Source organism: Rattus norvegicus, chromosome 5 (assembly GCF_021556685.1).
Source record: "Rattus norvegicus strain SHRSP/BbbUtx chromosome 5, alternate assembly SHRSP_T2T, whole genome shotgun sequence".
Taxonomy (NCBI): domain Eukaryota; kingdom Metazoa; phylum Chordata; class Mammalia; order Rodentia; family Muridae; genus Rattus; species Rattus norvegicus.
Genome location: NC_141538.1, coordinates 150,105,374 through 150,132,086, shown reverse-complemented (window position 1 = coordinate 150,132,086; position 26,713 = coordinate 150,105,374). Strand labels below are relative to the sequence as shown.

Genomic DNA, 26,713 nt, shown 5'->3' with positions numbered 1-26,713 from the left:
AGCTCTGGAATCAAATGTGTGTGGCAGCACACTTGACTTTATTCAACTTTGTTCGTTTTGAGACAAGGTCTCACTATGTGGCTCTAGCTGTCGTAGGGCATTGGAATTGGAGTTACAGATGGTTATGAGCTGTCACCTAAGTGCTAGTGAGGAAGACCCTTTCAAACCTAGGTCCTGTGGAAGAGCAGCCAGTTCTCTTAGCCACTAAGCTCTCTCTCCAGCCCCATTCACCCAACTTTTAGAACAGAGTCTTGTTCCCAGGAGATTAGATCTGCTTATCAAGTGCGAAATCACTGTAAGGGGATTAGATTTTGAAGCAGAATATAGCTGAAGAGCCATTTTGAACCTGGGGGTTTGAGGCCAAGGCCTCCTGAGGGGCCTGATGACTTGTCCTTTCTTCTGCAGACTGAGGACAGCAATGGGGACTTAGACCCTGGAGTCTTGCTGACAGCCCAGACCATCACATCTGAGACCACAAGTAGCACAACCACGACACAGATTACCAAGGTAACAGAGCTTCCAGTGGCCTGCTCAGCTTGGTGCTGTACCCCAGAGGGGACCTATGTGTGCAAGTCTCTCAGCTCTATCCCTATTGCGTTGTTACTCAAAGCGTCCCAGGTGGAAAGATGCCTTCCCCAGAGTACACCTGGGAAAGCCACATGGAGTCATTTTCGTTACACATCTGTCCAACTTGCTGTGGAGGGAGTCTAAATTCAGCTCAAGGTGGGGGTATAGTTTGGTGGGAGAGCACGTATACCTACCTCACACAGGCTGTGGGTTCCATCCTCAACATGCAATCACACACATGCACACACACGCACACATGCATGCACACACATGCACATACGCACAATTTAGGGACTGGGATTGTTGATGTGGTAAAATCATACTTTCTGAGCTAGAAACCAGAGCTGTGTCTGATGAGTCATTTTTATGTATTGTCCCGAGGCCATGGCAACTGTAGTTTGGAGCAGAAACACTGAAATCGACCGCTTTACAGGAAACAATGGGCACAAATGCCAAAACTTGGAGTTATCCTTAGCTAGTCCGGCACCCCGGCTTTGCTGTAGCGCTAGAGAAATAACCCCCCACCCAACCCTCCCGGAGACCTCACTCCGTAGCCCAGGCTGAACTGGAACTCACAAGTACTACCTCAGGCTCAGAAGTACTGGGATTATAGGTGTGTACCACCACACGTGGCCTGCAGGGCCTGCAGTCTGTTATAGGTAAGAAATTTAGGAAAAAAGAAAACAAAATTTGGCCAGGCCTTGTCATAAATAGGAGGTCTCTGAAGTTGTGTCCCCATCCTAAAAGCTACCAAGTAGAAATATAAGAACACGGCATGCCGCTGGCCTTGCTGGGTGTCTGTAGTTTTGGGGAAAAGGAGAAATCAAGTAAATAACGAATCGTGTCCTTTGTTCTTGTAGAGTCTAGTGGCCCGAGGTCAGGGAGCGGACGCTCTTTTTGGCAGGTCCTACCCTGTGCTGAGATGTGGGGAAGGCAGTCCTGGGCAGTGCCAGCGCCGTGCTGCTTGGCCTGCGCTACACTCAAACAAACAAAACGTTTTGGGCAGGAGCTTTTAGAACCATCTGGGCTGCCTTGCTTTTCCTTCCCGCTGTGCGTGGTCTCACTGGGCGTTTTCCTTTGGTTACAGACTGTAAAAGGGGGGATTTCCGAGACCCGGATCGAGAAGAGAATTGTAATCACAGGAGACGCTGATATCGACCATGATCAGGTGGGAATGCGGCGGGCAGTGTGGGCACAGCTGCCTTAGCTCTTAAGGAGGAAAACAGAGCAACTCAGAATATGGAAGCCTAGGGTGGCCGGGCTCTTAGTGGGGTAGACAGGCATGGTGACTGAGGCAGGAAGTTCTCCTCAGGAGACAGATGCAGAGAAGAGCAGGAGGTGAGTAGGACACCAGGAGACAGAACTCCTCCTGTGTCCTGGATCTGTCTCCAACTTGCTGTGTGACCTTGGGTAGACCACTTTACATCTCATAGTCTCCTCTCTAAAGAAGAGTGGCTTGATCCAGATAATTCCTGGGCCCTTCTGGGTGCTAAAATTCTATGTTTTTATGTTAATTAGGTGCTAATTGTGTGCTACAAGCAATTAGAAAATAATAAGGTCAGAATTAATGTTCCCAGTTCTCTGCTGGGTGCTCTTAGAACAGTGAAGCTGCAGAGAGGGGGCGGAAGAGGCTGTGGGGGGGGTAGGCCTGGCAGAGCCTCTGCTGACGGCTGAGAGGAGGAGTAAGCAGGACTCACTCACTGCTGTGGACACTGCTAAAGGTCCCAGAAGCAAGGCTGGAAGCCCAAGTGGGGGCCTCGTGGGCTGTGTGCTGCGCTCACAGGGTCCTTCTTACTAACAGCCACAACCTGTGGTTTGAAGCTTGTGTTATCTGTGCTCACAGCAAGAGCTGTGGGGAGAAGGTATTTAGAGCAAACAGGTCCAAACCCTGCCTCTGCACTTTTGAGTGACTTTGAGCAGCGACTTTGTTCTGTGAAATGGAGATCAGAGTTAGTATGATGATGCTTGATGGCTCAGAGACAGATCAGGGGCCATTGTCTCTTCTAGGAACTGAAGGCCCTGCCTTCAGAGGAAGCCAGGAAGGACTGTTGAGGAAGCAGCTCTGGTGCGGGCTTTCTTAGAAGGAGACAGAGCCTCCAGGGAGAGCGCTTTGACCCAGCCTAGAGCGTGGCTGCTGGGTCAGGGAGGAAGAGCAGGGCCAGCAGAGACAGAGGGGTTTTGTGGAAATCTACATGGCAGAAGCTGTCTCCCTCCAGTCCTGCTGGAGACTGCTCTTAGGAGCCCTCAGCAGACAACTCTAACAGGCTACTTGGATAGTGGTGTCACCTGCTGCTGTGGCTGTCCCTCTGTGCCCTCTAGCTTTTCCAGGGACCTAACAGACTATCTGCCGAAGAAGAGACTTGAATCAAAAGCCCTGTAGCCTGCCCAGCTATGCAGCAACTTGTGTCTCTGTTGCATGCAGCTTCCTTGTTTATAGGGTGGAACCCAGCACATCCCGACTTCCTCTGTTGTGAAGATTAAGCAAATGAATGTGCTTAGACCCCGTAAGGGCCATGTATAGGTCAGCCTGCCTATGTTTCCCTGCCTTCCTTTTTAAAACTTGTGCTTCCTCACCTTCCTAACCAGACAGCCCCGTTCCTGTGTTGAGTGGTTTGTACTCTAGTTTACCACGTGAACAGATCTTCTCTCTCCCAAGGTTGCCTGTTTTCCTGAAGAAAACCTCTGCCCTTGCCTGCCTCTGTGGTCTCTGATTCCTTAGGATAGGCTAGGACAGGACAAGGCACTGGTCCCCTTGGGCTGTGCTGTTGCTGCCCCAGGCTCCCTTCATCAGCCGGGTTGCTCTTTGCCTGACAAGCTTTGCCTCTGGTCACATGCAGGTCCTCGTCCAAGCCATCAAGGAGGCCAAGGAACAGCACCCAGACATGTCAGTGACCAAGGTGGTCGTCCACCAGGAGACCGAGATCTCTGAGGAGTGAGCTCAGGTAGGGGTGTTCTTAGTGTTGCTAGCAGCACTGAGGAGATACCTAAACGTGGGTCTGGAGTCCCCTGCTACCCCTGACTTGCTATTCTGCCCACGGCAACTCTAGGAGCTGTGGGCCAGAACCAAGCAGGTTGGAGAACAGAGCTGAAGAGAGCAGGCCCAGACTTCCGGGAAGAATATGTGGGGGGTTGGGAAGTGTGGAGCTCTGGGGGCCAAGCCAGATAGCTGGGATTCGGGATAAATGCTTGCCTAAAGGGATCAGTACAGCTCCCAGTCACCACCAGCAGAGCCTCCTGCTGAGGCTAGAAGCCTGCTCCTTTGTGGGGAGGAGTGGGAGGGTGAGGGGGGTGTTCAGACTTATATGCCTTTTCTTTCTTCACCCTAGGGACTGTCCTGCCCATCCCCACCTGTCCCCATCCAAGAGAAACCAGCATGTAATAAAGAAGCCAGCCTGCAGCAGACTTCAGACTCTGAAGACTGCTCCACACCACAAAAAAACCAACTTCATTTTCTATTCAGAATTTATACCAAGAGACTCTTCTAGACGCCACGGATGTTCTCTATATTGTGATACAGAAACTGCCAACTTTTGGCTCTATGAACTGTTTTTAAGACACTTTGATTTTTTACGGGGTGGTCGGTAACCTCTCAACCTAGCCTCTCCTCACTCATTTCCAACACAGACCCTGACAGGATCCACAGACTTCTCCAAGACCCTCCAGAGACCCTGCCAGCAGTTAGAGGACAGAGCCAGCTCAGTGGGACACCCTGCTCCTCCCTCAGCTTCATGCCCTCTGGATGACACAAAAACTTCATACACCAGTGAATGTCGAGCAAGGCAAATGCCCTGGTCACAGACCCCAGAAACGTGACCTCCCATCGCAGGGTGTTTGAGGCACAGCTCTTCTTTTCCCTGAGCGCGTGATGTCACCCCCATCTGTTTGGAGCTTCTTTAAGTCAAAGAGATCACCTGTCTTAGAGCTGATACTGTGACCATTTAATGCGTCTGTGGCCTTCACCTCCCCAGCTGCTCTGTCCCTCACTGGAAAAAGCAGCTTTGTCGAGTGCTTCCCAGGTCCCACCTCAGGAGACCAGAACTCATGGAAAAATTAGGCACTGTTGGCTAAAAGTGCCAATGGAACATTTTTAGTTGTAGTTTGGGGAAGAAAAGTTAATGAGGTTTTAAAAATCAGGTCTTGTCGCTCGGGGAGCCTGCTTCACCCAGGGGAGTGGCACCTTTACCTCAGTCGGATCCAGTAAGGAGGCTTCCAGCCCCAGCCTAGGCCCCTCCCACCTGGCATGGTAAGGGACAGTGGCTCAGGGAAGAGGGTGCGTTCTAGGACCTTTCTGTGGCAGGCCCGAGGATGCCCTCTAGAAGCCAGGGTATTTCCTGTCTCCTGGTGGCCATCCCTGGTCAAGGTGGGTGTGAACCAGCTCTGCTCATCCCCCACTCACTGCCTGAGGAGTCTGCCAGGTTTTGAGAGCTTGATTTCATGGTGGGTTTTGGATTTAGTTCCCGTTCTCTTTCCCTTTTTTAAAAATACTGGTTTTGAAAAGGGAGCCTGATGTCCCCAACTAGTAGTGAGAATTGGGGGACCTTTCCTCCCCCTCAAACAGGGCCTCTGTAATCCTCCAGCTAACTTCCTACAAACATCTGCCTGGAAGATTAGTAGAATCCTGGAATGAACTTCATGAGGGTTGACAGCAGGGCCACTGGCCGCACTGGCTGGGGGCTGAAGGGGAGTGAGCAAAGTCAGAAGCCACAGCAGCCTCCTGGCCGACCGCTCCTCATACAAACGCAGCGATTTGAACTGGTTTTGTGTGCAGTTTTCTTTTAGCTCTCTTGAGACCATTGCCAATGGCAGCTTGCTTTAAGGAGGGAGAGCCCCGGTGGGAGAGGGGCAGGCTCGGGTTCCACTCTCAGAAGTAAACTGCAGTCTAGGACTGAGCCGGAGAAGGCTGGGCTGCAGGGGGTGGGTTAGCATGGACTCTAGCTACCCCCAGGCTCTGAAAAGGAGGAGCAGCAGGAGGAGCCTGCCCATAGCCCTGCGCCATCCCCTCAGGACCTCAGACCTGGTTACCTGAACTCTGCCCCTCTGCTGCTGCCTCTGTCTGGAAATTGGACCAGAGTTCTGATACCCTGCAGCCTCCTCCCACTCCTTTGCTGGCTCTGGCAACATATCCTGGGATATGGTTGTTGTTTGGATTTTCTTTCTTTCTGCAGTTGTGTGAAGAACAGGCTCTGTCCAGGTAGAAGGAGTGAGGGGGGAGGGGAGTCCCATCTCCAGGGTCAGAGACTTGGCAGGACTTTTCCCAAAGTGACTCAGGCACACCACAGTAACAATCCCAACTGCAGTTTTATTTTTACTTCAGAAGTAGATTTCCTTCAAACCACATGAGATCTCTGCCACCCACCCACAAAGCAAGCCCTATATTCCTAAACTGAGGGCTCAAGGAGGCTGACTCCGGGGGCCCTCCCCAAGGCCAGCAGTGTATTCGGGGTCTGGGAGCCCTGGCCCACTTTGAGGAATGGAGCTGGGGCTACAGCCTGGCCAGCACCCTGATGCTCATGGGAAATACCAGCCCTAGGCTGGTTGTTTTTACAAATCTCTCAGATATATTATTTTCATGACAAAAATGAAGGAGCTTTGTAAATTTTTTTAAAATTATGAATCATATCAAGTAGTTGTTTACATTTGACAAAATAGGAACTATGCCGGCGGAGTCCAGCCGAAAAACCCCTCCCTTAGGTGAGATAGGCAGTAACTGAGCCTGCTGTCTGCACCTTTGTAGTGACAGATGTGGCTGTAGTGTTTAGGTAAGTGTTTGGTCTTGCTTCTTGTATGGCATTTTTCAATAAACTTAAAAAAAAAAAAAAAAGACCCGACTGTGAGGATTGATCCACTTTTAAAGTTCTCTTCTAACTAAAGCGTCTCTTCTAACTAAAGCGTGGGGAAGTTAAACCTGGGGAGGAGAGGGAAGCCACTGCAGAGTAGTAAGCCACCCACTGGCCAAGGTGCAGTGGGAAGGAACTGCTGAGGACTGGAGGGTGCCCTCTGCCAGCTGGGGGAGGCTTTGCAGCACAGCCAGACAAGTGAGACCTGTCTCCAGGGAGGCAGTCTGATCCCAGGGTCAGGACTTTGGCAGTAGTTAGCCCTGCCAGGACAGAGGCCCCTTGGCTGAAGGAAGAACGGACTTGAGATGGTGGCAGTTAGAGGTGCAGTCACTGCCCCAGTCAGCTGCAGTGGGTCTCATTCCCCCTCATTGCCCACCTTCCTCTGGTGGTCCCATTTCCATCACGACTGCCATCTTAGAGGGAGCCTGTCCCAGCCTGGGGACATCCCAACCTACCACTGTTGTTTGCCAAGGTACCCCGTGCGTCTCAGGATGCTCTTGGCCTACTCTGCAGCCCTTCTGGTACCGGTCCTGGGCTAAGGCCACATGGGCTGGAGAAATTCCTGAGGCTGAATCATGCTGGTGTCCACATTAACACATGCCCCTGGAGCTCGTTCTGTGCAGCTGGCACTGCTCTACACATGCAGGTCAGGAGCTTTAGTGGCTGCTCCCACAACATCCACCCTAGCCTCGGAAGTGACTGGAGCAGCTATGGGCACTGGACTTCTAGTGTCCCGGTCCCATGGTCCACACTGATAGCCTCACAGCAGGTTAAACCTTGCACCTCAGACACGGGCCCCCAAGTCCCCTCCTAATTTGGCATAGCCCCCCAAACTAAGTCGGTCCAGCCGTGGCCAGCTTCGGTGGGCACAGTCCCGAGCTGCTGGGGCCCCCAGGAGAAGCTCCCCCAGGCCCAGGTCCAGAGACTTGGAGTGCTCGATGCAGGAACCAGAGGGCTGCACCGTGATGATCACATGTCCAGTCTGAGTCCGAGGACCCCAGGGTGGTGGCAGCCCGGGACCCTTCAACGGGTAGCTGTGGAGCAGCGCGGGCAGCCCCGAGCGAGGGTTGGCAGGTTCGGACCGCAGGCTGCGCACCGACGGGACCGGCGACGGGCCCCTCCTCGGGGCCAGGTCCCAAGTCTCGGGTTCCGCGACGGCGCCCGGAGACCCGTGCGCGGGACTGGGCAGCAGTGCGTCCCAGCCGGGGCCGTCGGGCGGCCGCAGCGCCTGCGCCCTCAGCACGCCCCGGCGGAGACGCCGGGTCTCCAGGTCGCGGTTCTCGTAGAGCAACGTGTTGGCACAGATGAACACGAACAGGCCGACGCCCATGATTACCGGCCCCAGCAGCCGCAGGCGCTCGTGCGGCCCGTGCGCGCGGCCGGTCCTCGGGACGTGGGCGTGGGAGGCGCGGCCCGGCCAGTAGCCCGCCACGGCGATGCCCATGCCCACCAGCACCACAAGCGCGCCCAACGCCGCGAACGCCCCCGACGGCGAGCGCAGCCGCAGCCGGGCCCGCACCCGCAGGGGCTCTGGCGGGGAGCGCGGCCGCCGGCGCCGGCCCAGGCGGCGGCCCAGGCGTGAGACGCGGCCCTCGGGGCTCCTGCGCGCGCCGCGGTCTCCGGGGCTCCCGGCCGTCATCGCGCGGTCGTTCGGGCGCTCTGCGGGGAGGAGCAGAGAGGCAAACGCTGACCCGACGGGCCAGGCTCCGGGGGAGGGACGCGCGGGGACGCCTCCGCCGGCCGCTTGGAGATCCCTGGCGGCCACCCCCGGATTTTCCCGGGGCCGCAAGGCAGGGAGCCGCCCCCGCTCGGGTTTTCCGCAGCGGAGCTGGGAGCCAGCGTTGGCCGAGCCGGCGGGCGGTGCGCAGGGAGGGGGCTGCGGGGTTCGGGTGCAGCCGGGGCTGCGGGGCTCCTGCAGCCTGCGCGCGCTCCGCTCGCCCGCTCGCCCGCGCGGGCCCCCCCTGCGATCGCGGCTGGGGTAAGTATCTCCGGAGCTCGACCCCCCCCCCGCACGTGGCCGCCCCGAAGTAACAGGGGAGGGGGTGCTCGGTCCGCCCGGGGCTGCGGGTCTCGCGCGCGCGCGCGCCCTACCTCCCCCCTACTGCGCTTTACATACCGCAGCGAGGGCCGGCGGAGGTGTCTCTGACTCCGGCTTCTCCTTGCTCGCCCCCTCCTTGCAGACTTCTTCAGCCAGCACTGGAGCTGCAGCAGGAGAGACTTGAGCTAGACTCTGGGAAAAACCGCTCTGGTCAAGACCAGCCAGTCAGAGCAGAGGAGGCAGCGGCGGACTTTGTCCAGGATTCTTCTCCACTCCTCCAGAAGAGGCCTCCCCCTCCCCCCCACGGCCGGGCTAGGGCCGGGGCTGGAGGCAGGGGACTGCCAGTGCCGGACGCAAGTCCTCGCCGGACAGACTCTCCTCCTGGATCTCTCGTCGGCCCAGGCAAGTCTGTTCCCAGATTGCGGTGTTTCCGATTCGGGCTCCCGGGGATGAATCATCCCCCTTTCCCGCCGCCTGGCCTCTTTTCCAGCCTCCTCCGCCCGAGGCCTCCGTGGGCCGCGTCCGGGCCAGAGCAGCACCGCCCCGGGGTCGGGGCCGCACGCTGGAGCCGCTCCAGGAGGGCGTGCGCCGTGGTCCGAGCGCCGGGAGGCCACGGACAGTGGGGGTCCGGGCGTCCGGTCTCGGTCCCGGGTATCCGAGAGAGAAGCGGCAGCGGCGCCCGTCCCGGGCCTAGCACGGAGCGACCCCCGCCCGAGGCCCTGCAGGCTCGGCCTGGACCCTTGCACCCCCACCGCGCCCCAGGCGGGCTGCAGAAAGGGCGCGGGGTAGCTGAGCCCCGCCCCGGACCCCGCGACCCGCCTCCGCCCGCGCCCTCGACGAAGAGGCGCCCGGCCGGGCCCCGCCGACGGCCCCGCTCGCTCCGCCGGGCGCGCGGCCAGTTTCCATGATGCGGACGCGGCCCGGGAGCCCCGGCCTGGGATTGATTAGCCCGCGGCCCGTGCTAATGAGAGCCGGCTGCGCTCGCGGCCCTCGCTCCTCTGGCCCCGAGACCCGCATCCCCCGGTCGCAGAGCCTCCCAAGTCGATCTGGAGCAGGCGCCCCTACCGGACCGACGCCTGGCCCTCCTCTTCCCTCTGCTCTCGAGGGCTGACACCGGAGGCATCCGCCTGTGTTAACTCCCTGCTCCGTCCCTGCTCGCTCGCCGGGCCTCTGTGTGGATTCCCTGCCTTCTGGGTGTCCCTCCCACCACGTAGACCACAAGCCCAGGGCACAAGCTTCACTCTCAGCTGCTTGGGCCTCTGGATTGGTCCACGGGCGAGGTCCCCACTCACCACCAGCGCACACTCGGGTCCTCAGGCCCCAACTCCGTTCTTCATCTGGAATCAGCCAGTTTTCCTCTATAGCCACTCTCCTCTCCAGGCCACTCCATCTCTTAGAGTCCCTATAGCCTGGCCGCCACCTGTCCCTGCTAACTGGTCTGTGAACGTCACTGTGTCCACTGTGAATCTGCCCCTCGCTGAAAACCCTCTATGGCTCCCTGGTGCTGTCCGAATGGTTTTCAGAGCCGTTGTGGTTTGAGCATGCTCTTGATCTTCTCACCTGGCCCGTGCAGCTGGAGCTGCCTAGGTCCCCAGCCCCTCTGAGCTCTGGCCCCAGCCAGCTCCATGCCCCCTTTCCACCTCCTGCTTCCGCAGAGCCCTGGGCCCTTGCTTCAGCCCCTGACCAGGTCTTCCCTCCCTGCCCTCTCTGTACACATATGAGCTGAGAATGCTCTCGGGGATTGCCCTGTTTCCGGGGCCCTGGCGGGCTTTGAGGTCTGAGGTGCGAGGCTGGTTCTGACTTGCTCCTTCTGAAGCCTCGTATTCAGGGGAATGTGTGCCCTTAGCTGGCCCTCCGTACGGAGAAACATGTGTGAGGCCGATGACTTCCTCCACTCCCCTCGGACGCTCTACCCAGGGTCCTGGAGGAGGGAGGAAGGAGAGGGGTGGGGAGGAGAGCACGCCTAGGCTCTCTGGCCCAGTTTCCTTATCTTTACAGGAACAAACACCACCACAGTGTGTTTTCAGAGTTGAAATGACCACACACATGTTGAACACCTGGCGCAAAGTGCTTTCCAACAGCCTGCCTGTCCTCTGACTTGCTTCAGGCATTGGCTTGAGCTGTGACAGGGGTGGTGACCACAAGTCCCTTTCCCAGGTTTAACCCTGGCTCTGGTTCTCGCTGAGAGCTCAACGTCTGACAAGCAGGGAGATGGGAAACCAGGAGGGAGAGGCAGGCCTCACTCCGCACAGGCTTTCCTTCCCGAAGGCCTCCCCTACAGAGCAACCTCCCAGCCTGGAGGGGGTGGGGTGTCGGTTCATCCTGTCTGTGCAGATGTGTGGCTGGCCAGTGGCCTCCATTGGGACAGTGATAATCCCCAGGCAGTCTGGACCTCACGAAATTCTGCCCTGGCCTCTGTGTGACCTAGATGCCTGCTTTCCCCCTTCTGAACTGGGAGGAGCCTGAATGGATCTGGGAGAAACCAGAAATGTGACACCGTCACCCTGAGGCCATCCTGGGGGAGGGTACAAGTCAGTCCTCCCTCCCTCCCTCCCTCTCTCTCTCTCTCTCTCTCTCTCTCTCTCTCTCCCTCTCCCTCTCCTCCCCCTCTCCTCTCCTGTCTGTCTGTCTGTCTGTCTCACAGTCTCACACACACAGACATAGGCAGGCAGAGAGCCCTACCATGTGCAGGGCCTGGCAGTGTGGTCTGTACACCCTGTCCCTAGTGACTTTAACTTCAAGGTGTATCAGCTCAGTCAGCTAAGACTTCAGAGTTGTCCAAAGGACAGATTGTGGCTCTGTCCCACCCTAGTGTAGATCCTAACTGGGAGCGGTTTAGTGAGCCATGTATCACAAGGTGATCCCAGACTCCCCAAACCCAGGCTCTGTCCTGAAGGCTGAGTCCCAGGGACGGGGAGTAACTTGCTCCAGGTTCCCCTGCCAGGATCTGGCAATGCTGAGATCCAGGCCTCTGAACTAGTCCCACCAAGAGCTCAGGTCCTTGGGAGGTAGTGGCTGTCGCCCACTGAATCCATTCCCACTCTGGAAGCTCTACTCCGGGTGATGTCGGGCTCTTCTTAGGCTGCTGACAGGAGAATTAAGGTGGATTCTGTGGTTCTCTGGAGCCTAGAGAGGAGAAGGCAGAACTTGGTGACCCAGGAGCCACTGAGGGAGCAAGGTCCTGTGACAATAGAGCCGTCTCCCTGAGCCGTGCTGGGGTGGAAAGTAAAAAGGCTCCTCTCTCTGGTGTACCCAGTTCTTTGTTCAGTCTGTGAGGTGGGCTTTCACCCACGTCAGTATGGAATCTGCTTCTGTGGGAGGCGTATCCAGCCTGCCTTGGTCACATTTGCCTACTCCTGTACAAAATAAGATATTAACCACCTAAAGGACTTTGGGGACTTTCCAGTAGTCCCTCCCACCGTAAAGTGACACACCGAGACCATTCCTTTTCTTTAGCCTCTTCTCTGGGCCCTTGCAAGTACTCCCTGGGGCAACAGCCTGTCCACTTAAAGGCTGTGGAGACAGAAGCTGCCCTGTGGAGGTCCAGCCAGTTCCTGTGAAGACTCGAAGAGGCCTGGGGGAACCCTGCCCAAAAGTGTCTGGAAACCTCAGCTGCAGTCATTTTAGCTCCATCCCACCTCCTAGAAGTTCTAACTAGGCCTTATCGGACATCTTCCCCTGGTCCAGTCAACTCGGAACAGGACAGGGCAAGCCAGGAAGTCCAAAGGAGCAAGGGCTGGGAAGAGTCTCTCAAAACCCTGGGAGCTGCTGATCTGCCAAGGGCTCGGAGCAGGGCTGCTGGCTGGAGACGTGGTCTTCCTCTCCACCACAGCTGTGGCCCTGTGACTGCCATACTCCCCGTTCTCCTGAGTATTTCCAGCAGAAGGGCACAGCGGGAACCACTAAACAAAGCCAAGAGAAAAGTGCCTATGGGGAGATATCTGCCCGCTTGCCTCTCTGCGCAGTAAGGTTGGAAGAGAACATCTTTGTGTACAGGATGAGCCCTGGAGAGGAGCAGGGTGGCGGGTCACCCACCCACCCTGGCGTAGTAGCGCCTACTTGCTGTGAGCTTAGGTGTTTGTGCTTGGGCTGGAAAAATCAAGGTAGAGCCCTTAGCTGATGGGGTGACTGGGGAGACTGCAGGCTTGTCGCTCCACCATCCCTAGGCGGTGGCACCTGGCCTGCCCTTGTGGTTAAAGATGCTTGCTCTCGGGGCTGGAGAGATGGCTCAGCGGTTAAGAGCACTGACTGCTCTTCCAGAGGTCCTGAGTTCAATTCCCAGCAACCACATGGTGGCTCACAACCATCTGTAATGGGATCTGATGCTCTCTTCTGGTGTGTCTGAGGACAGCTACAGTGTACTCATATAAATACATCTTTGGAAAAAACCAAACAAACCCTTAAAAATAAAAAAAAAATTAAGAAAAAAAAAAGATGCTTGCTCGCTCTCTCGTGTTTCCCCCGAACCTGACTCCAGAGAATGGGCAGAGGAGTTGGGGACCCCAGAGCACAGCCAGGATTTCGGGGGAAGCTGGGAAATGGGGTCTATGAGACAACTAGGAGTCCACCACAGATACCACAGGAATGTGGCAACTCCTTTTGGTGACAAACCACACTGCCAATGAGGCAGTGGGCTCTGTGCTCCCAGCCTAGGGACAAGTAGACAATGTGTGGCGCGCCCCCTGGCGGCTGGGCCGCAGCCATGCCCGAGTGGTGCCGCGGCCCTCGCTGGTGCCCACGTGTCCTCAGGAACGCGGGCTCTCGGGCCTCAAGTGTGAACTCCCTGCAAACCACCCAGAGAGGTCAGAGCAGATACCCGCCCCAGTCCCTGCTACGTGCAACTTAAGTCGGGCTGTGTAGTGCTCTTAGCGACTAGGGAGCGCTGCAGCACTCGCACCCCGAGGTCCTCTCGGTTTAGGGGTGCAAAATCACTCCTAACGACAGACCTACGCTCCATTCTGTACTGTGTGGGTCCCTGCACACTTTCTGCCCTGGTCGGCTTGCGTGGATGCAGCCCTAGCTTGGGCCCGGAGAGGCGTGCCCCTTCCTCAGACAGAATACCCCTCCTCTTGAGGTTTGTGGTGACGCTCACGGCACAGGGGGGCAGAGACCCATTCACAAGTCCCCCCTCATCTTTGCGCAGCAAGCTTCCTGGTGAACCTTTGCGTTCACAGCCACGCCATTCCTCTGACAGGGCAGGGCTGCGGGCCGCAGTGAGGGCCCCCACAGCTGTCAAGACCCTCAGTCGTGAGATTATACTTGGGTGGCCTCCAGGGTGGGACGCGGTGGGAAAGGATCCCTCTGCTCAGCTCCAAGCCAGATCCTGCAGGTGACAGGGCTAAAGGAGATGGGGGAGGTTTCAGTGTCTGGACCTCAAGTCTGTGAGCATCCAGAGACCTCTCTGCATAGAGCTTGCAGACAATCATGGCCCAGAGCATTTAAGTAACTTACGAGGGCCATCCAAGCACAGGGGCGGCAGCAGTCTCAAGTCCTTCCTGGGAAAATGCAGTCAGCACACCACCTACCCAGGGCCTCACCCCTGCACTGCACCCAGCGTTTAGGGATCTCATCGATGTCCTCTCTCCACCATACTCCCTGATACAGAACCATAAGGGAAAGGAGATAATGTTCCCCGGAGGTCTAAATCCTAGAAACCTTAGAGCTTCACCTGGATGGTTCAAAACTCCCCTACCTATCTATGTTTCCGCATTATCGGCTACGGCCCTAATTCCTGGTTTGGAACAATCACCCATGATGCCCCAGGAGGGTCCCCCCTCCCGCCCCGTTTAAACATCTTCAGTGATTCCTCTCTTGACCAGAGATGCTGGAGGGCCGAAGATGAATGAACCCAGCGAAAGTTGCACGGTCAAATTGGATGGTAGGTGCCTGGCTCGCCCCCACCTCACGCTACCTTTCCCCACCCACCCCTGTAGCTAGCGAAGCCTGCGCAGCGGATTGTGAGGGAGGGAATTTGCTGCGCTCGGCTGCGGCTGCGGAATGGTGCCTGGATTTACGAGCCGGCCGCGTGGTGGGGCTTGGCTGGCCTCCCTCCCCAAGTCGGTTATAAATAACGGCAGTGTAAAGGCTTTGTACCGGGCACTTTTCTTTGCCCTCTCGGGATTAATGTCCGGAGGGGACGACTGCCCAGCTTCTGCCACATCTGATCTTTCTCTTGCCTCCGGGGTGGTTCGCAGTTCCCCAAGCAGCAGTTTGCAATCCGGTCTGCAGCCCTGGTCCATAACTGGTACCAGGCACAAGGCACGCAGTACCATGGTTGTGATTTGCGTTTCTTTAGGAGCAGCCCAGAGTTCGTAGGTGGACTAGAAGCACCAGGGTGGCCTAGGAATTGAGGATTAAAGATGAATGTGTTCTCTTATTAAAGAAAAGAACTGATTCTAATGGGGTCCCCTGAAGTTCTCACTTGCCCTGGGAGGTTCCTTTCTCGCGATCCCCCTACCCCCAAGGTATACAGAACCTCACCTTCCTGCTCTTTAAGCCACGAGGCAAAGCCCTGGACACACCGGTCAGGCAGAGAAAGGCCAGGCCCTTTCAAGTGTCAGCTCCACTCTCGAGCCCCAATGCACAAATCCTGGTACTACTAAGTTGTCTTGTTTTTTAAGACAGCTTAGCTCTGATTCCCTACCTGTAGAGCCTGGGGTGCTCTGGTTTCTGTGTGGCTTTCAGTTTGGGCGAACATCCTGGTCAGAGGCTTCCTGACCCAGCGGTTCTCCATCCCCTCCCAGAACCTCAGGGTTTGCAGAAGCAAAGTTGGTGACTCCCAGTAACAGCCCTGCAGTCCCCAGGGTTACCCTTCTTGGAGGATGCCAGGGCTCACCTTTTATGCTCCTCTCATGGCCTGAGTGCTCACCTTCCTCCTGGCCCTCATGAATGCCTTCAATCTTGCCCACCTTCCAAGGGGCTGTCTAGCTGCCATGCTGGAGAGAAAGGAAGTCCTAGAGGCTGCAGTTGACACTGAGCAGTAGATTTGCCTGGTCTGCATTAAGCTCTAGGTTGGGCAGTTCTGTCAGTCAGTCTGTCTCTCTGTCTCTGTCTCTGTCTCTGTCTCTCTGTCTCTGTCTCTGTCTCTGTCTCTCTCTCTCTCTCTCTCTCTCTCTCTCTCTCTCTCTCACACACACACACACACACAGTGCCACAGAACCTCCTCTCACTTAAAACTCAGCTTCGTTGGAGAGAGACAGAGCACCCCCATAGAGGCTCAGGACAGTCTGTAACTCCTGTTCCAAGGGACTCGACACCCTCTTCTGATTTCTTTGGACACCAGGCACATGTAGAAGTAAAATCTTTTTTAAAAATCTACTTCATCGGGCTATCGATGCCCTTTGTCACTGCCTCCGATGATCGTAACGGATCGGTTCTTTTCTGGGCGTGTCATGTGTACATTTCCTTATTTAATTTCTTTCTTTCTCCTTTCCTTTCCTGGGCCCTCAGTGTGGTGTAGAGGCTGCGGCTGACTAACCACACACGCTGCCAGCCCTGCTCAGTAAATATTTTAGGCTTTGAGAACTTTCCAGCCTAGCTCTGTTGCCTCACACAAGCTCTAAGCAGACGGGCGTGGCTGGGCCCAGAGTGGACCAAGGTGACTTGGTAGGACTTTTACTTTTACCTCCAAGCATTGGAAACTGCAGAAGCACCTCTGAGCTCACAGGCCACACATCCGTGGGGAAGCAGGCTCCTTCCGCCATGGGTTATGGTCGACCCCTAATCTCAGACTACAGAGTGCTAAAGTGGGTAGACTGTCCCTTTCCCTGGGCTGTGACAAAATGCCCACAGAAGCAACTCACGGGAGGCTTGCTTTAGCCGAGATTTAAGGATGTGGTCTCTCACGGGGAGTGTGAGGCAGCTGGCTATACTGTGTCAGACGGGAAGCCTGGAGAGATGAACGCTGGGGCTGGCTCAGCCTTCCCTGTTTCCTCCATTCCTAGACCCCCAGTGGGGCTCTTCTCTCTCCAGGAACTTTTCTGAGAACACCTCATCCTCTCACACATCCAAAGGTGTATGTCTATGAGATCGTCAATCTAGGTGACAAGACATGGTGGCTCACAAGGTAACGGGCTCTGATGCCCTCTTCTGGTGAGTCTGAAGACCGCTACAGTGTACTCACATACATAAAATAAATAAATCTTTTTTAAAAAAGGGGTTGCCATGGGTCACCTGGCTTATATAGTGAATACCAGGGCAGCCTGGGCTACAGAATGTAAAACTGTCTTTAAATAAATAAGTGAGTAAATAAATAGTTTTGAAAGCCAGGCTCGTGGAATACTTTGATCCAAGCACTCAAGAGGTAGGGCAGGTGGGTCTCTGTGGGTTCCAGGCCAGCCAGAGCCACTTAGTGAGACCCCATCTCAAAACGAAACAGTTCTGAGGCTAGGAGAGGGAACGCTTCCTGGCACAGCTGGTTTGTGCCTGGCACAGCCTGGCTGTGAGGTTATCTACCACCAATATCTGAGGAGACCCCCTAAGTAGCTCACTTCTGTTCCTAGTTGGAGCCGACCACGGTTGCCCAGCAGTGTCCCCTGAACCAAACGACTGCCCTCTTGGGACATTCAGCTATGCCCCCTTGCAAACAGTCAACCATCCCAGGTATGCTGTGCTCGTTGAGGGCCCTCACAGCTGCTGGGTAAAGACTTTCCAGGTCTTGCCTGTTGGAGAGAAGCACCACACTCCTGTGAGTAGCGCCCTTTTAATGAAGCTCAACAAAGTCCCTGGCTCAGTCAGCTTCGGTGGAGTCACGCCTCGGTTTGTCTCGGGGACCTTGGGAGAAGGGTACGCATTGCTTATCTCCCTGGGGAAGAGATTTTAATAGTACTTGGCCTAGTCCTTAGGATAGGAGAAACCGAGGACAAATTTGGGAAGAGCAATGGTGTCTTACCTGATATGGGGAATGTGACCCATGAGGTTGAGTGGGGGAGTGGAGAGAGAGGAGGAAGAGGGGGCAGGCAGATGCAGTGTTTGCAGAGGCCGTTTTGCCCCGGTGATTTGTCCCTACAGGGTTTGTGGGAATAGTGGTGAGGGCATGGGTAGTTTTCTTCTAGGGGGAATGGAGTGGCTCCCCTGCCTGACGGGTGGGGCCTCCGCCAGAAGTACAGAGTTTTTTGTTTTTTTTTTTTTTTAAGATTTATTTATTTATTATATATAAGTACACTGTAGCTGTTCAGACACACCAGAAGAGGGCATCAGATCTCATTACAGATGGTTGTAAGCCACCATGTGGTTGCTGGGATTTGAACTCAGGACCTTTGGAAGAGCAGTCAGTGCTCTTAACCGCTGAGCCATCTCTCCAGCCCTACAGAGTTGTTTTTAAGCAACAGAAGGTGGCGAGCAGTTCTCAGAGGCCCTGGGAGCCTGGGAATCCTGTAGCAGGAGTGAAGTGTCAGCAAGCGTCTGCAGGGGGAGCTTGGACAGGGCTGTGGGTAACCGGAGAGCTGTGGAGGGGCAGCCTGAAGGGAGAGCCCAGGAGTTAAGGAACTCAGCCAGAAAGGAGCGTGAGGCTGGCTTAGTGGCTTGGTACACTGCTCCACTTAGCTGTTAAATCGGATGAGAGAGAAGGGAAAATGCAGACGCTGGCCTGCTGTGGGGCCAAAAGGTGAAGAAGGTCCAGGTAGCATAAACCTCACCTCTTGAGTGTTTTATTTATTTGGAGACTCAGTTAAGAGACATGTGCACACGCCTGAAGAAGCAAGCCGGGATTGGGGGAGGCAGTTCTCCAAGGCTGCAAAACCCAGTGTTGATGTGGAACTCTGAGATTTATGGTTGGGCCATACCAAGGTGACTGGTGACGGGCAACAGCCTGCTCCTGTAACTGGGAGAGCCCTCGGAAGGTAACACGAGGGTAACACGGGTGCTCCCAGAGGTCATACGGAGGTTAATTGGGAATCTTAGTGCTGGGAGTGGGTTATCCCCCTAGGAGTTGTTGGCTACAGAAGCCCTAGAGGCCACTAGGAGACAAAGGCCATGGCCACAGTGTCTGACTGCATTGGGAGCTGATGGTGAGACCCCGTTGTTGAGGGGAGCTTGGCTGAGGGACTTGGTGGAGTAAATCTAGAATGGGCTCAAAGTGTCTCCTATGGTGCCAGAGGTTGCCAAACTGTGCTGAGGAAGAATTAAGGCCGAAGGACTATCCAGCTGTGGGGCCTGCATTCCTCACAGCAGAAGTGGTTATCCGTGGAAGCAGCCTTTTGAGTGGACCAAAGGGCTCCCTCCACAGGAGGAGAATTACACCTGGCTCAGGGAAATTAGTCACTGGAGGAGCAACTGCTCTCGCCTGGGTAAATGACGCACCAGCTAAAGTGCTTCTCACATGCATGTTTATATAGGTTTATTACCCATGCCCCCGGGACATTTCTCCATGTTTCTGTCCACTTCCTCCTTTGTGTTTTGTAATAAAAGGGGGGGAAAACCTCAACCCAAGCTTGCCACAGCCCTGTGCTGGAGACAGGCATGGAAGGACATGAAGGTTAACTCTGTCATCCCTCCAAGGCTCAGGGACCCTTGTGGAAGGTGGAGTATGTGGGGAGGGCTGTGAGGGTTGTCCTCTGAGACAGGCAACTGCCCTCCCGGAGCTCTCTGTGCTGTACCTCCTGCTCCCTGGGCTTGTTGACCATTTCCTCTCAGAAGGGTGGGGAAGATGGCGCTTTTCCCACCTGTGCCCCAGTTCCCAAAAATGACTCAGGATTATTATTTCTGCATAAATAGGCCATAAGCGAGGCCGGGCTCCCTCAGCCTGAGTAACTCATGATCCTATTTACACCGCACGGCTGCTGATCCCTCGCAGTTCCACGTTTCAGACTTCCTCGGCCTCCAGTCAGGGAACCGTCCCATACTTGCCTTATTTCCCAGAGTTCCCTTTTCTCTCCCGACCCCTTCCCGCATCAGCTTCTTGTCCGTCAGACTTTAATTTTCAGGTGATGCTACCACCTACGATTCTGTCCTAACTGTAAGGGTCTAAGGAAGGAGCTAGAATACAAGGAAGGCCAGGAAGACCGGGGGAGGGGACGCTCCATCCATGTCCGTTCTACCAGGGAGCCCTCATGCCTGCTAGGCAAAGGCTTTCCAAGGGCCGCCTGCTGGGGGAGGGGCACCACATCCTGTGGGTAACCACTCTCTTAACCGCCAATAAACACTTTGGCTCCTCAGAGTGAACTCTGGCAGAGTCATGCCTGGGTTCGTCACTGGGACTTTAGGAGGGGAGGGGTAGAAACTGTTTCTCCCTGTGAAGGACTTTTAGCAGGAACCACCATGCTGTCTGTTTGCCGCATACTAACTTGGATCGCCTAGGAACACTGCTGGGCTGGTGGCCTTCCATGACTAGCAGTACTCCTCCCCCCACAGCAGGGTCTTACGTGACCTGGGTAGCCTCTAACTTGATACTCTTTAGGCGGACAAGGAAAACATTTAGCTCTAGATATTCAAGGTGTCCCTATCCCACTCCCCAAGTGCTCCGACCATCAGGCCTCACTCCCTGTTTTTTTTTTTTTTTTGTTGTTGTTGTTGTTTTGTTTTTTGTTTTGTTTTGTTTTGTCTCTTTTGAGCCGCTTTTAATACAAGCTAGCATCATCTGGGAAGAAGAAACCTCAATTGAGAAAATTCTCCCATTAGATTAGCCTGTAGGCAAGTCCATGGGGGCATTTTCTTTCATTAATGTGAATGTGGGAAAGCATTTACTTGTCTGTGTGGGCATGTATGGGAGGGAGCGTGTTCTTTTTCTCCACCACGTAGGCCCTGGGACTTGAACTCCAGGCAGCAGGTTCCACTGACCATCTGACTGGCCTCTCATCCCTGTTTGTAACCACTGAGCTTCATCACCTCATATTTCTGGGGTTGAGGGCTGATCAGGCAACACCTGTCTTCACACACGCCCAGCTGATACATTTGTGACTTTCTCTTCCATGACCATGTCAACGGGGAAGAGAACATTGCCAGCCCTTAGGGTGTAGAGTGTAACGTTCTGTAACACCCTGCAACATCTGTCAACCCAGAGCCTCCACTCTCCCTTTCCTAAAGGGTCTGAGTGCTATGTCTGCACTTCAGTCCCTCTGGGGCCCTTCAGAGTAACTAAGCTTCTCTTTAAAGCAATGGCATTTTCTGAAATGTTTGCAGCCTGCCGAGAGTGAGAATGGTCTTCCTTCTCACAATGCAGTGAGGGAGGGGCGTGAAGAGACCCTTAGCAGTTAAGAGAACATGGGCTCTTGCACTCAGATAATGCCCCTCAGATTTAGACTGGAAGAAAAGCCTCTGCTCCTACGATCTCTGACGGATCTAGGATTATTCCCTTTTAAGAAAAACAACTTGGGCTGGAGAGATGGCTCAGTGGTTAAGAGCACTGACTGCTCTTTCAGGGGTCCTGAGTTCAAATCCCAGCAACCAAATGGTAGCTCACAACTATCTGTAATGAGATCTGATGCCCTCTTCTGGTGTGTCTGAAGACAGCTACAGTGTACTTTAAATAAATAAATCTTTAAAAAAGAGAAAAAGAAAACCAACTTAAGGCTGGGGCCATGGCCCAGCAGTTAAGAGAAGCCTGGGTTCAATTCCCAGCAACCACATGGTGGTCACAACCATCTGTAACTTCAGTCCGGGGATCTCATGCCCTCTTCTGGCCTCTGTGGGCACTGCACACACAGACATATGTGCAATCACTAATAAACATAAAAATCTCAAAAACGATTTTTTAGAAAAAATATCTTGAGTCTCATGTATCCCAGGTTAACATCAAGCTTTCTGTGTGACTAGGGATAAGCCTGAAATCTGATGTTTCCCCCATCCCAGGACTGGGACTACAGGGATGTGCTATCATGCTAGGCTTTTGAAGTGCTGGGGACTGAACCCAGGGTTTTGTGCACTCTTAAGGCCACACCCCCACCCTGAGTTTAAGCATCTGACTGGATAGGGCTTTTGTTCAGCTGTCCACACAATTGGGTGTCACGTTTCAGGAAGGTACTTGACTCAAGTTGTTGAATAGTGGGTACCTACTGGAACAACTTAGTTATTCAGGAAAAGTTGTGTTTTGGTCCAGTTCATCCAGGAATCAGGCTTGAACTACTTCTCCACTCCCAAGTCCCGACTGTCCTTTCAGCTGTCAATTCTGACATTATGGTGTACGTACTTGCTCTCATTATCCTGGTTAGTTTATCAAATTTATTGATCTAAAGAGAGAGAGAGAGAGAGAGAGAGAGAGAGGGGAAGAAGGAGAGAGGAAGAGCGGAAGAGAGAGTGAGACTCGGAGGAGAGGAGGAGAGGAGGAATTTTTTTTTTTTTTTTAAATCCTAGCATTTAAGAGACAAGACCATCTCCAGGAGTTTGAGGCCAGCTTAGTCTACACAGTACCGGGACAGCTAGGATTACATACACTGAGAAATCCTGTCTTGAAAAAAACAAACCAAACCCATCTTTTGGTTTTCAGCTTCATTTATAGCCTTGTATTTTTATTATATTTTTGGTGCTTGCTTTGGGTTCAATCATTCCAAGTTTTCTAAGGCAGAGGTACTCACCCTATTTTTTTTTTTCTTTTTTCATTTTGGGAGGAGTTTCAAGACAGGGTTTCTCTGTGTAGCACTGGTTGTCCTAGAACTTACTCTGTAAACCAGCCTGGCCTTGAACTCAGGGACCCACCTGCTTCTACCTCCTGAGTGCTGGGATTAAAGGTGGGCTCCACCACTGCCCTGTTCTTGTCTTACACTGATTCAATACTATAAAAGTTCGCCTAGGGACTACTTCAGCTAGGTGTCACCTATTCTAGTAAGTCGTAGTTTCATTTGCCTGAAGAACTTGTGGAAACAGTCTCTGTTGGGATCACAGCAGGCTCTACAATGCCCAGTGTTCTATGCAGTGCTGGGGTCCGAGTCAGGACTTCGTGCAAGCAAGTGGAAATGCACCACCCCCTGAGCTACACTCCCAGCCCCTTCACTCAAGGTCCCTCTGGACCTGGTTGCTCATTTCTAGAATTTGAGCTGCCCTGGGGGGCGGGGGCACACATCCTGGAGGTCAAAGGACAGTGTGCAGTAATCTGTTCTCTCTCTTCACCACGTGATTGAGATCCAAGGATTGAGCTCAGGACTGTCTGGCTTTTACTCACTGGCTGGCCTCTTCAAGGATTTGCCTTCATGTATGTCTCCGCATCACTTGTGTGTCTGGTGCCCGTGAAGGTCAAAATTGGGCATCAGATCTCCTGGAACCAGAGTTACAATGGTCGTGAGCCACCACGTGGGTGCTGCGAATTGAACCCGGTCCTCTACCAGAGCAACTCATGTTCTTAACTGCTGAGCGGTCAGACTCTCCAGCAACCTTTCATGACTTCTACTAATGTTTTAAGGTCTATTTTATAGTCCATGTTTATAAATATCCCATTAAGTTGGGAGAATTCTTTTTTAAAATTTTATTTTTGGAGCTGGAGAGATGGCTCAGCGGTTAAGAACACTGACTGCTCTTCCAGAGGTCCTGAGTTCAAATCCCAGCAACCACATGGTGGCTCACAACCATCTGCAATGGGATCTGATGCCCTCTTCTGGTGTGTCTGAAGACAGAGACAATGTACTCATATACACAAAATAAATAAATCTTAAAAAAATTATTTTTGTGTGAGGGTGTTTTTCTGGGACACACGTATGAATGCCAGTGGTTCTCAACCTTAATCCTGCCACCCTTTAACAGTTCCTCAGGCTGAGGTGATCCCCGACCATAATTTTTTTCTACTTCACGACTTAAGTATTGCTAGTTATGTACCGTAACGTGAATTTGTTTTCTGATGGTCCTTAGCCACTCCTAAAGGGTTCGAGACCCACAGGTTGAGAGCTGCTAATGTGAAAGTGTGCAGAGGCCGGAAGAGGGGTTGGTGCTCCTGGAATTAAACTTTATTCAGATCTGCTTGTCTCCCAGTCCCAGTGTGAGAATTAAAGGGCTGCATCATGATATCCGCCCCCAGCTTGCCAACTCACACTCCCATGGTGTACCTCCCCCTATCTCCACACTCCGTGTTTTAATTATGTCCATATCACAGTCAAGTGGACAAGCCCAGGGCCCACAGATGAATGCTAGGCAGATCCTCCACCGCCAAGCACACCCTGGCTTCTGCGGTCCACTGAGCCAAGGATTTGAGTTTTGCCTTTTGAACCCACCCTGACCACCTCACGCCATGGGGCCCAGTGTTGGAACAGTGTCAGCCAGTGCTGTTTGTTGGCCATGGTCTGTTTCTATTTTGTCTTCCGTTCACCCACCTCCTCCCACCCTCATGGGGTAGGGGGAGCAGAGGCCAGGCATGAAAGCGCACGTGTGAGCCCAGCACCAACAGCGCAGACTGCGGAGATTCTGCTTCTTGGAAATCCTCTGTTGCACATTTGGGGGTGGGGGAGGCATGAATGTGACTTTCACCACTGAGATGAAAACAAGCCTTTGTTGCCATTGTGGGGTGACCTGGGCTTGGCCAGGTTGGACCTCTGGGCAGGATCTTTTGAATTAAAGCAATTAAAATCTCCACAGCAGGGGCTGAGAGGTGGCTCAGTCGTGGGCTAAGGCACCTGCTACCAGCGGTAAGACCTAGGTTCAGTCCGTGCGCCTCAACATGGAGAAGGGACTTCCTGAGAACAGATACCAGGGCATACACAATTCTAAATTGTAAATGTATTCGAATATGCACAGCAGGGTGAGTCCTGTTGTACTCTCCCTTTTTTAAGACTCGGTCTCGGGGTTGGGGATTTAGCTCAGTGGTAGAGTGCTTGCTTGCCTAGGAAGCGCAAGGCCCTGGGTTCAGTCCCCAGCTCCGAAAAAAAGAAAAAAGAAGAGAAAAAGAAAAAAAGAAAAGAAAAAAAAAGAAAAAAGACAAACAAAAAAGAAAAAAAGAAAAAGAAAAAAAAGGAAAAAAAAAAAAGAAAAAAAAAAGACACGGTCTCAGACCTGCCTGCCTTTTCCTCTAAAGTGGGGGGGATTACAGGTGTGAGCCATCTTACCCAGTGATTAATAACTCAGGAAAAAAGCAGAGTGCAGGAGTGTGCATGCAGTTTGGTGCAGGGGACCAGAGGACAGCTCTTGGGAGCAGGCTCTTGCCTGCCACCTTGTGGCAACCTGCGGATTGAACGAAGACGCACACTGCATCTTGCTAGCCCCAGGTCTTTCAAAAGCACATTCAGCCCTAAGGCAGCCCTGCCTGACTCCCACTGGGACTGACTTCCAACTGTTACTCACTGGTGTGAGGCACATCTTCATGTAACTATCAGATGAGGGTTTGACAAGAGAACCAGAGGAGCTCCACAGCCTTCACTTGCTGTGTGCGTCTCGCTGGCTGAAGCACCCCACCTCTAGGCTTTCATCTTTAGCTAATGATAGCCACATGCACGCCCACCACGCAGTACCAGGGCTGGAGATCAGGCCTTCCTCTTTCAGGCACTGGAGAGAGTGGGCAGGGCGGGCGGGCAGTGCAGGCCCTTACTGCACCTCAGCCTTCCCTTATCTGATCTTGGTCAACCCGTGTAGGACACTCCAGGAAGGGGAGGCGGTTTTTACCTGACAGTCAGTGATGGCCAAAGAGGGTGTCCAGTCTCCACAATGGCCGAACAGCAGCCTTGGGATCTCGGACAAGAGGACCAGTCTTTCCTAACCCCCAATGTGACCCCAATACCAGAGAGGCGGCACAGCATGCTGCATGCAGCTTCCTCGGCTGAACACAGGTCCTGAGACACCAGACAGCAAGGCTAATGATGCCCAGGCGTCTGTCTTCCACTGCAGACAGAAGAGACACCTCACACCTTCCTTGGGTCTCTTTATTCAGAGCTTCATGTTATGAGACTGTCAGCAAAACCCACCACCAGGGCCCTGGGCACATACAGAACTTTTATATGGTTGCACCTAAAGATCAGTGGTTAGAATCCATGTTTAAGTGAGAACTTCCCCATGCCCACCAGAGCTTACTGTAGAAACAGAATTGTTTAAAAGCCGAACAGGAACAAAAGCTTGTAAGGTGGAAAAGTTCTGAGTTAAATATAGATAATTTTTTTTTTTTTTTTTTTTTTTTTTTTTTTTTTTTTTTTTACAAATTTAGGGGCAAGAGATAGCTCAGTGGCTAAAAAGACCGGATGCTCTTCCCGAGGACCTGGATTCAGCACCCAGCATCACCTGTAACTCCAGTTCCACGGACACGGAGTTCTGGCCTCTGCAGGCACTAGGCACACATATGGTGCACGTGCACGCACACACACACACGTCAAACACTCATACAAAAAAACAAAATGGAAATTTAAAATGCCCACGTTCCCAGTCCCCATTCTTACAGGGTAAACCGAGACACCTGTACGATATTCTGAAGTGGATTCCTTACCTTGTCATGATGGCACAATGAGCCCAGGTAAAGGGAAGTTAAGTTCAAGGGAGCCTGGGAGGTCTTTAGTTTGGCTGCCTCGGCTGTCCAGGGCTTTCACGATCCAATCTGAGCCAACTCAATTGCCTCTTAAAAGCTCAGTTAATGGCTTCAGCACCACAGCCAACCAAATCTCTCCGCCACACCTCACTGGTATATACCCTCTCCAACCACACCGTAACATCCCGCCCCTGCCCTCAAGCTCCTCCCACACTTCCGCTAGGCATCATCACTGTGGGGCTTGACTCCCACTTGTTCAAACCCACGTGGCCTCAGCTTCTCACCACCAGGCTTTTGCTCAGCATGACTTTTACCAGTGTGCTTCCTGAACCCGTCTCCAAACCTCGGCCTCCGAGCGAGGCTGCCTTCCCAGAATGCACACTGCCCTTGGTGTGGATCATCTACAGACCGGTCAGACTCTGGTTTTGTACCACCAGGGCCCTGTAGGTCTGGTGTACGGACAGGCAGCTTGAGCTCTGGGGACAGATCCCAACACATCCTGCACAGCTCTGCTCCCAGACTGCCGGACCAAGGAGCCCAGGGTCCGCCTTGCTGTGTGGCCCTCAACACCAGTCGTGAGCCACTGTCTCAGGCCATCTGAGCTGTGTGACACTTAGTGCGAGAATGACTGGGATATGGTAATCCGTCAGCACGCCCCTGGTTTCAGTTCAGATTTTCCCATGATGAGGATGGTGGGGTAGACTCATGACAAGACGGACAAGCACAAGGACAACCTCTGCTCGTGAAGAACTCACTGGTGATGCGGCTTCCAAATGGCCTCATTTCTCCTCAGCTTGACCACAAGCTTCTTGAGAGAGCCCCAGAATCACACACTCTTGGGGACTTGCCTTCACTCTGCTGGGTGAGAAAGTCCTTTGGGAAATATTGCTTCTCACCACAGGGAAAACA

General features: G+C 53.8%; 2 protein-coding genes across 51 annotated transcripts in view; one reads left to right on the top strand and one right to left on the bottom strand.

The window, feature by feature from the left end:
- Window positions 1-6,388, top strand: part of Epb41 (erythrocyte membrane protein band 4.1) — a 154,095-nt gene extending 147,707 nt beyond the window's left edge. For 37 of the 50 annotated variants that reach the window (XM_087548761.1, XM_087548733.1, XM_087548759.1 and 34 more), the window contains 4 exons: window positions 406-507; window positions 1,655-1,735; window positions 3,405-3,509; window positions 3,894-6,388. In XM_087548761.1, coding sequence (XP_087404887.1) covers window positions 406-507; window positions 1,655-1,735; window positions 3,405-3,503 — 282 coding nt within the window. In that variant the 3' untranslated portion in view covers window positions 3,504-3,509; window positions 3,894-6,388. 50 annotated transcript variants of the gene reach the window in all.
- Window positions 5,847-8,602, bottom strand: Tmem200b (transmembrane protein 200B). The gene is given in 2 exon segments (NM_001399317.1): window positions 5,847-8,063; window positions 8,521-8,602. A coding segment is annotated over 1 exon segment (855 nt). The 5' UTR covers window positions 8,044-8,063; window positions 8,521-8,602; the 3' UTR covers window positions 5,847-7,188.
- Window positions 8,603-26,713: the final 18,111 nt, after the last annotated feature.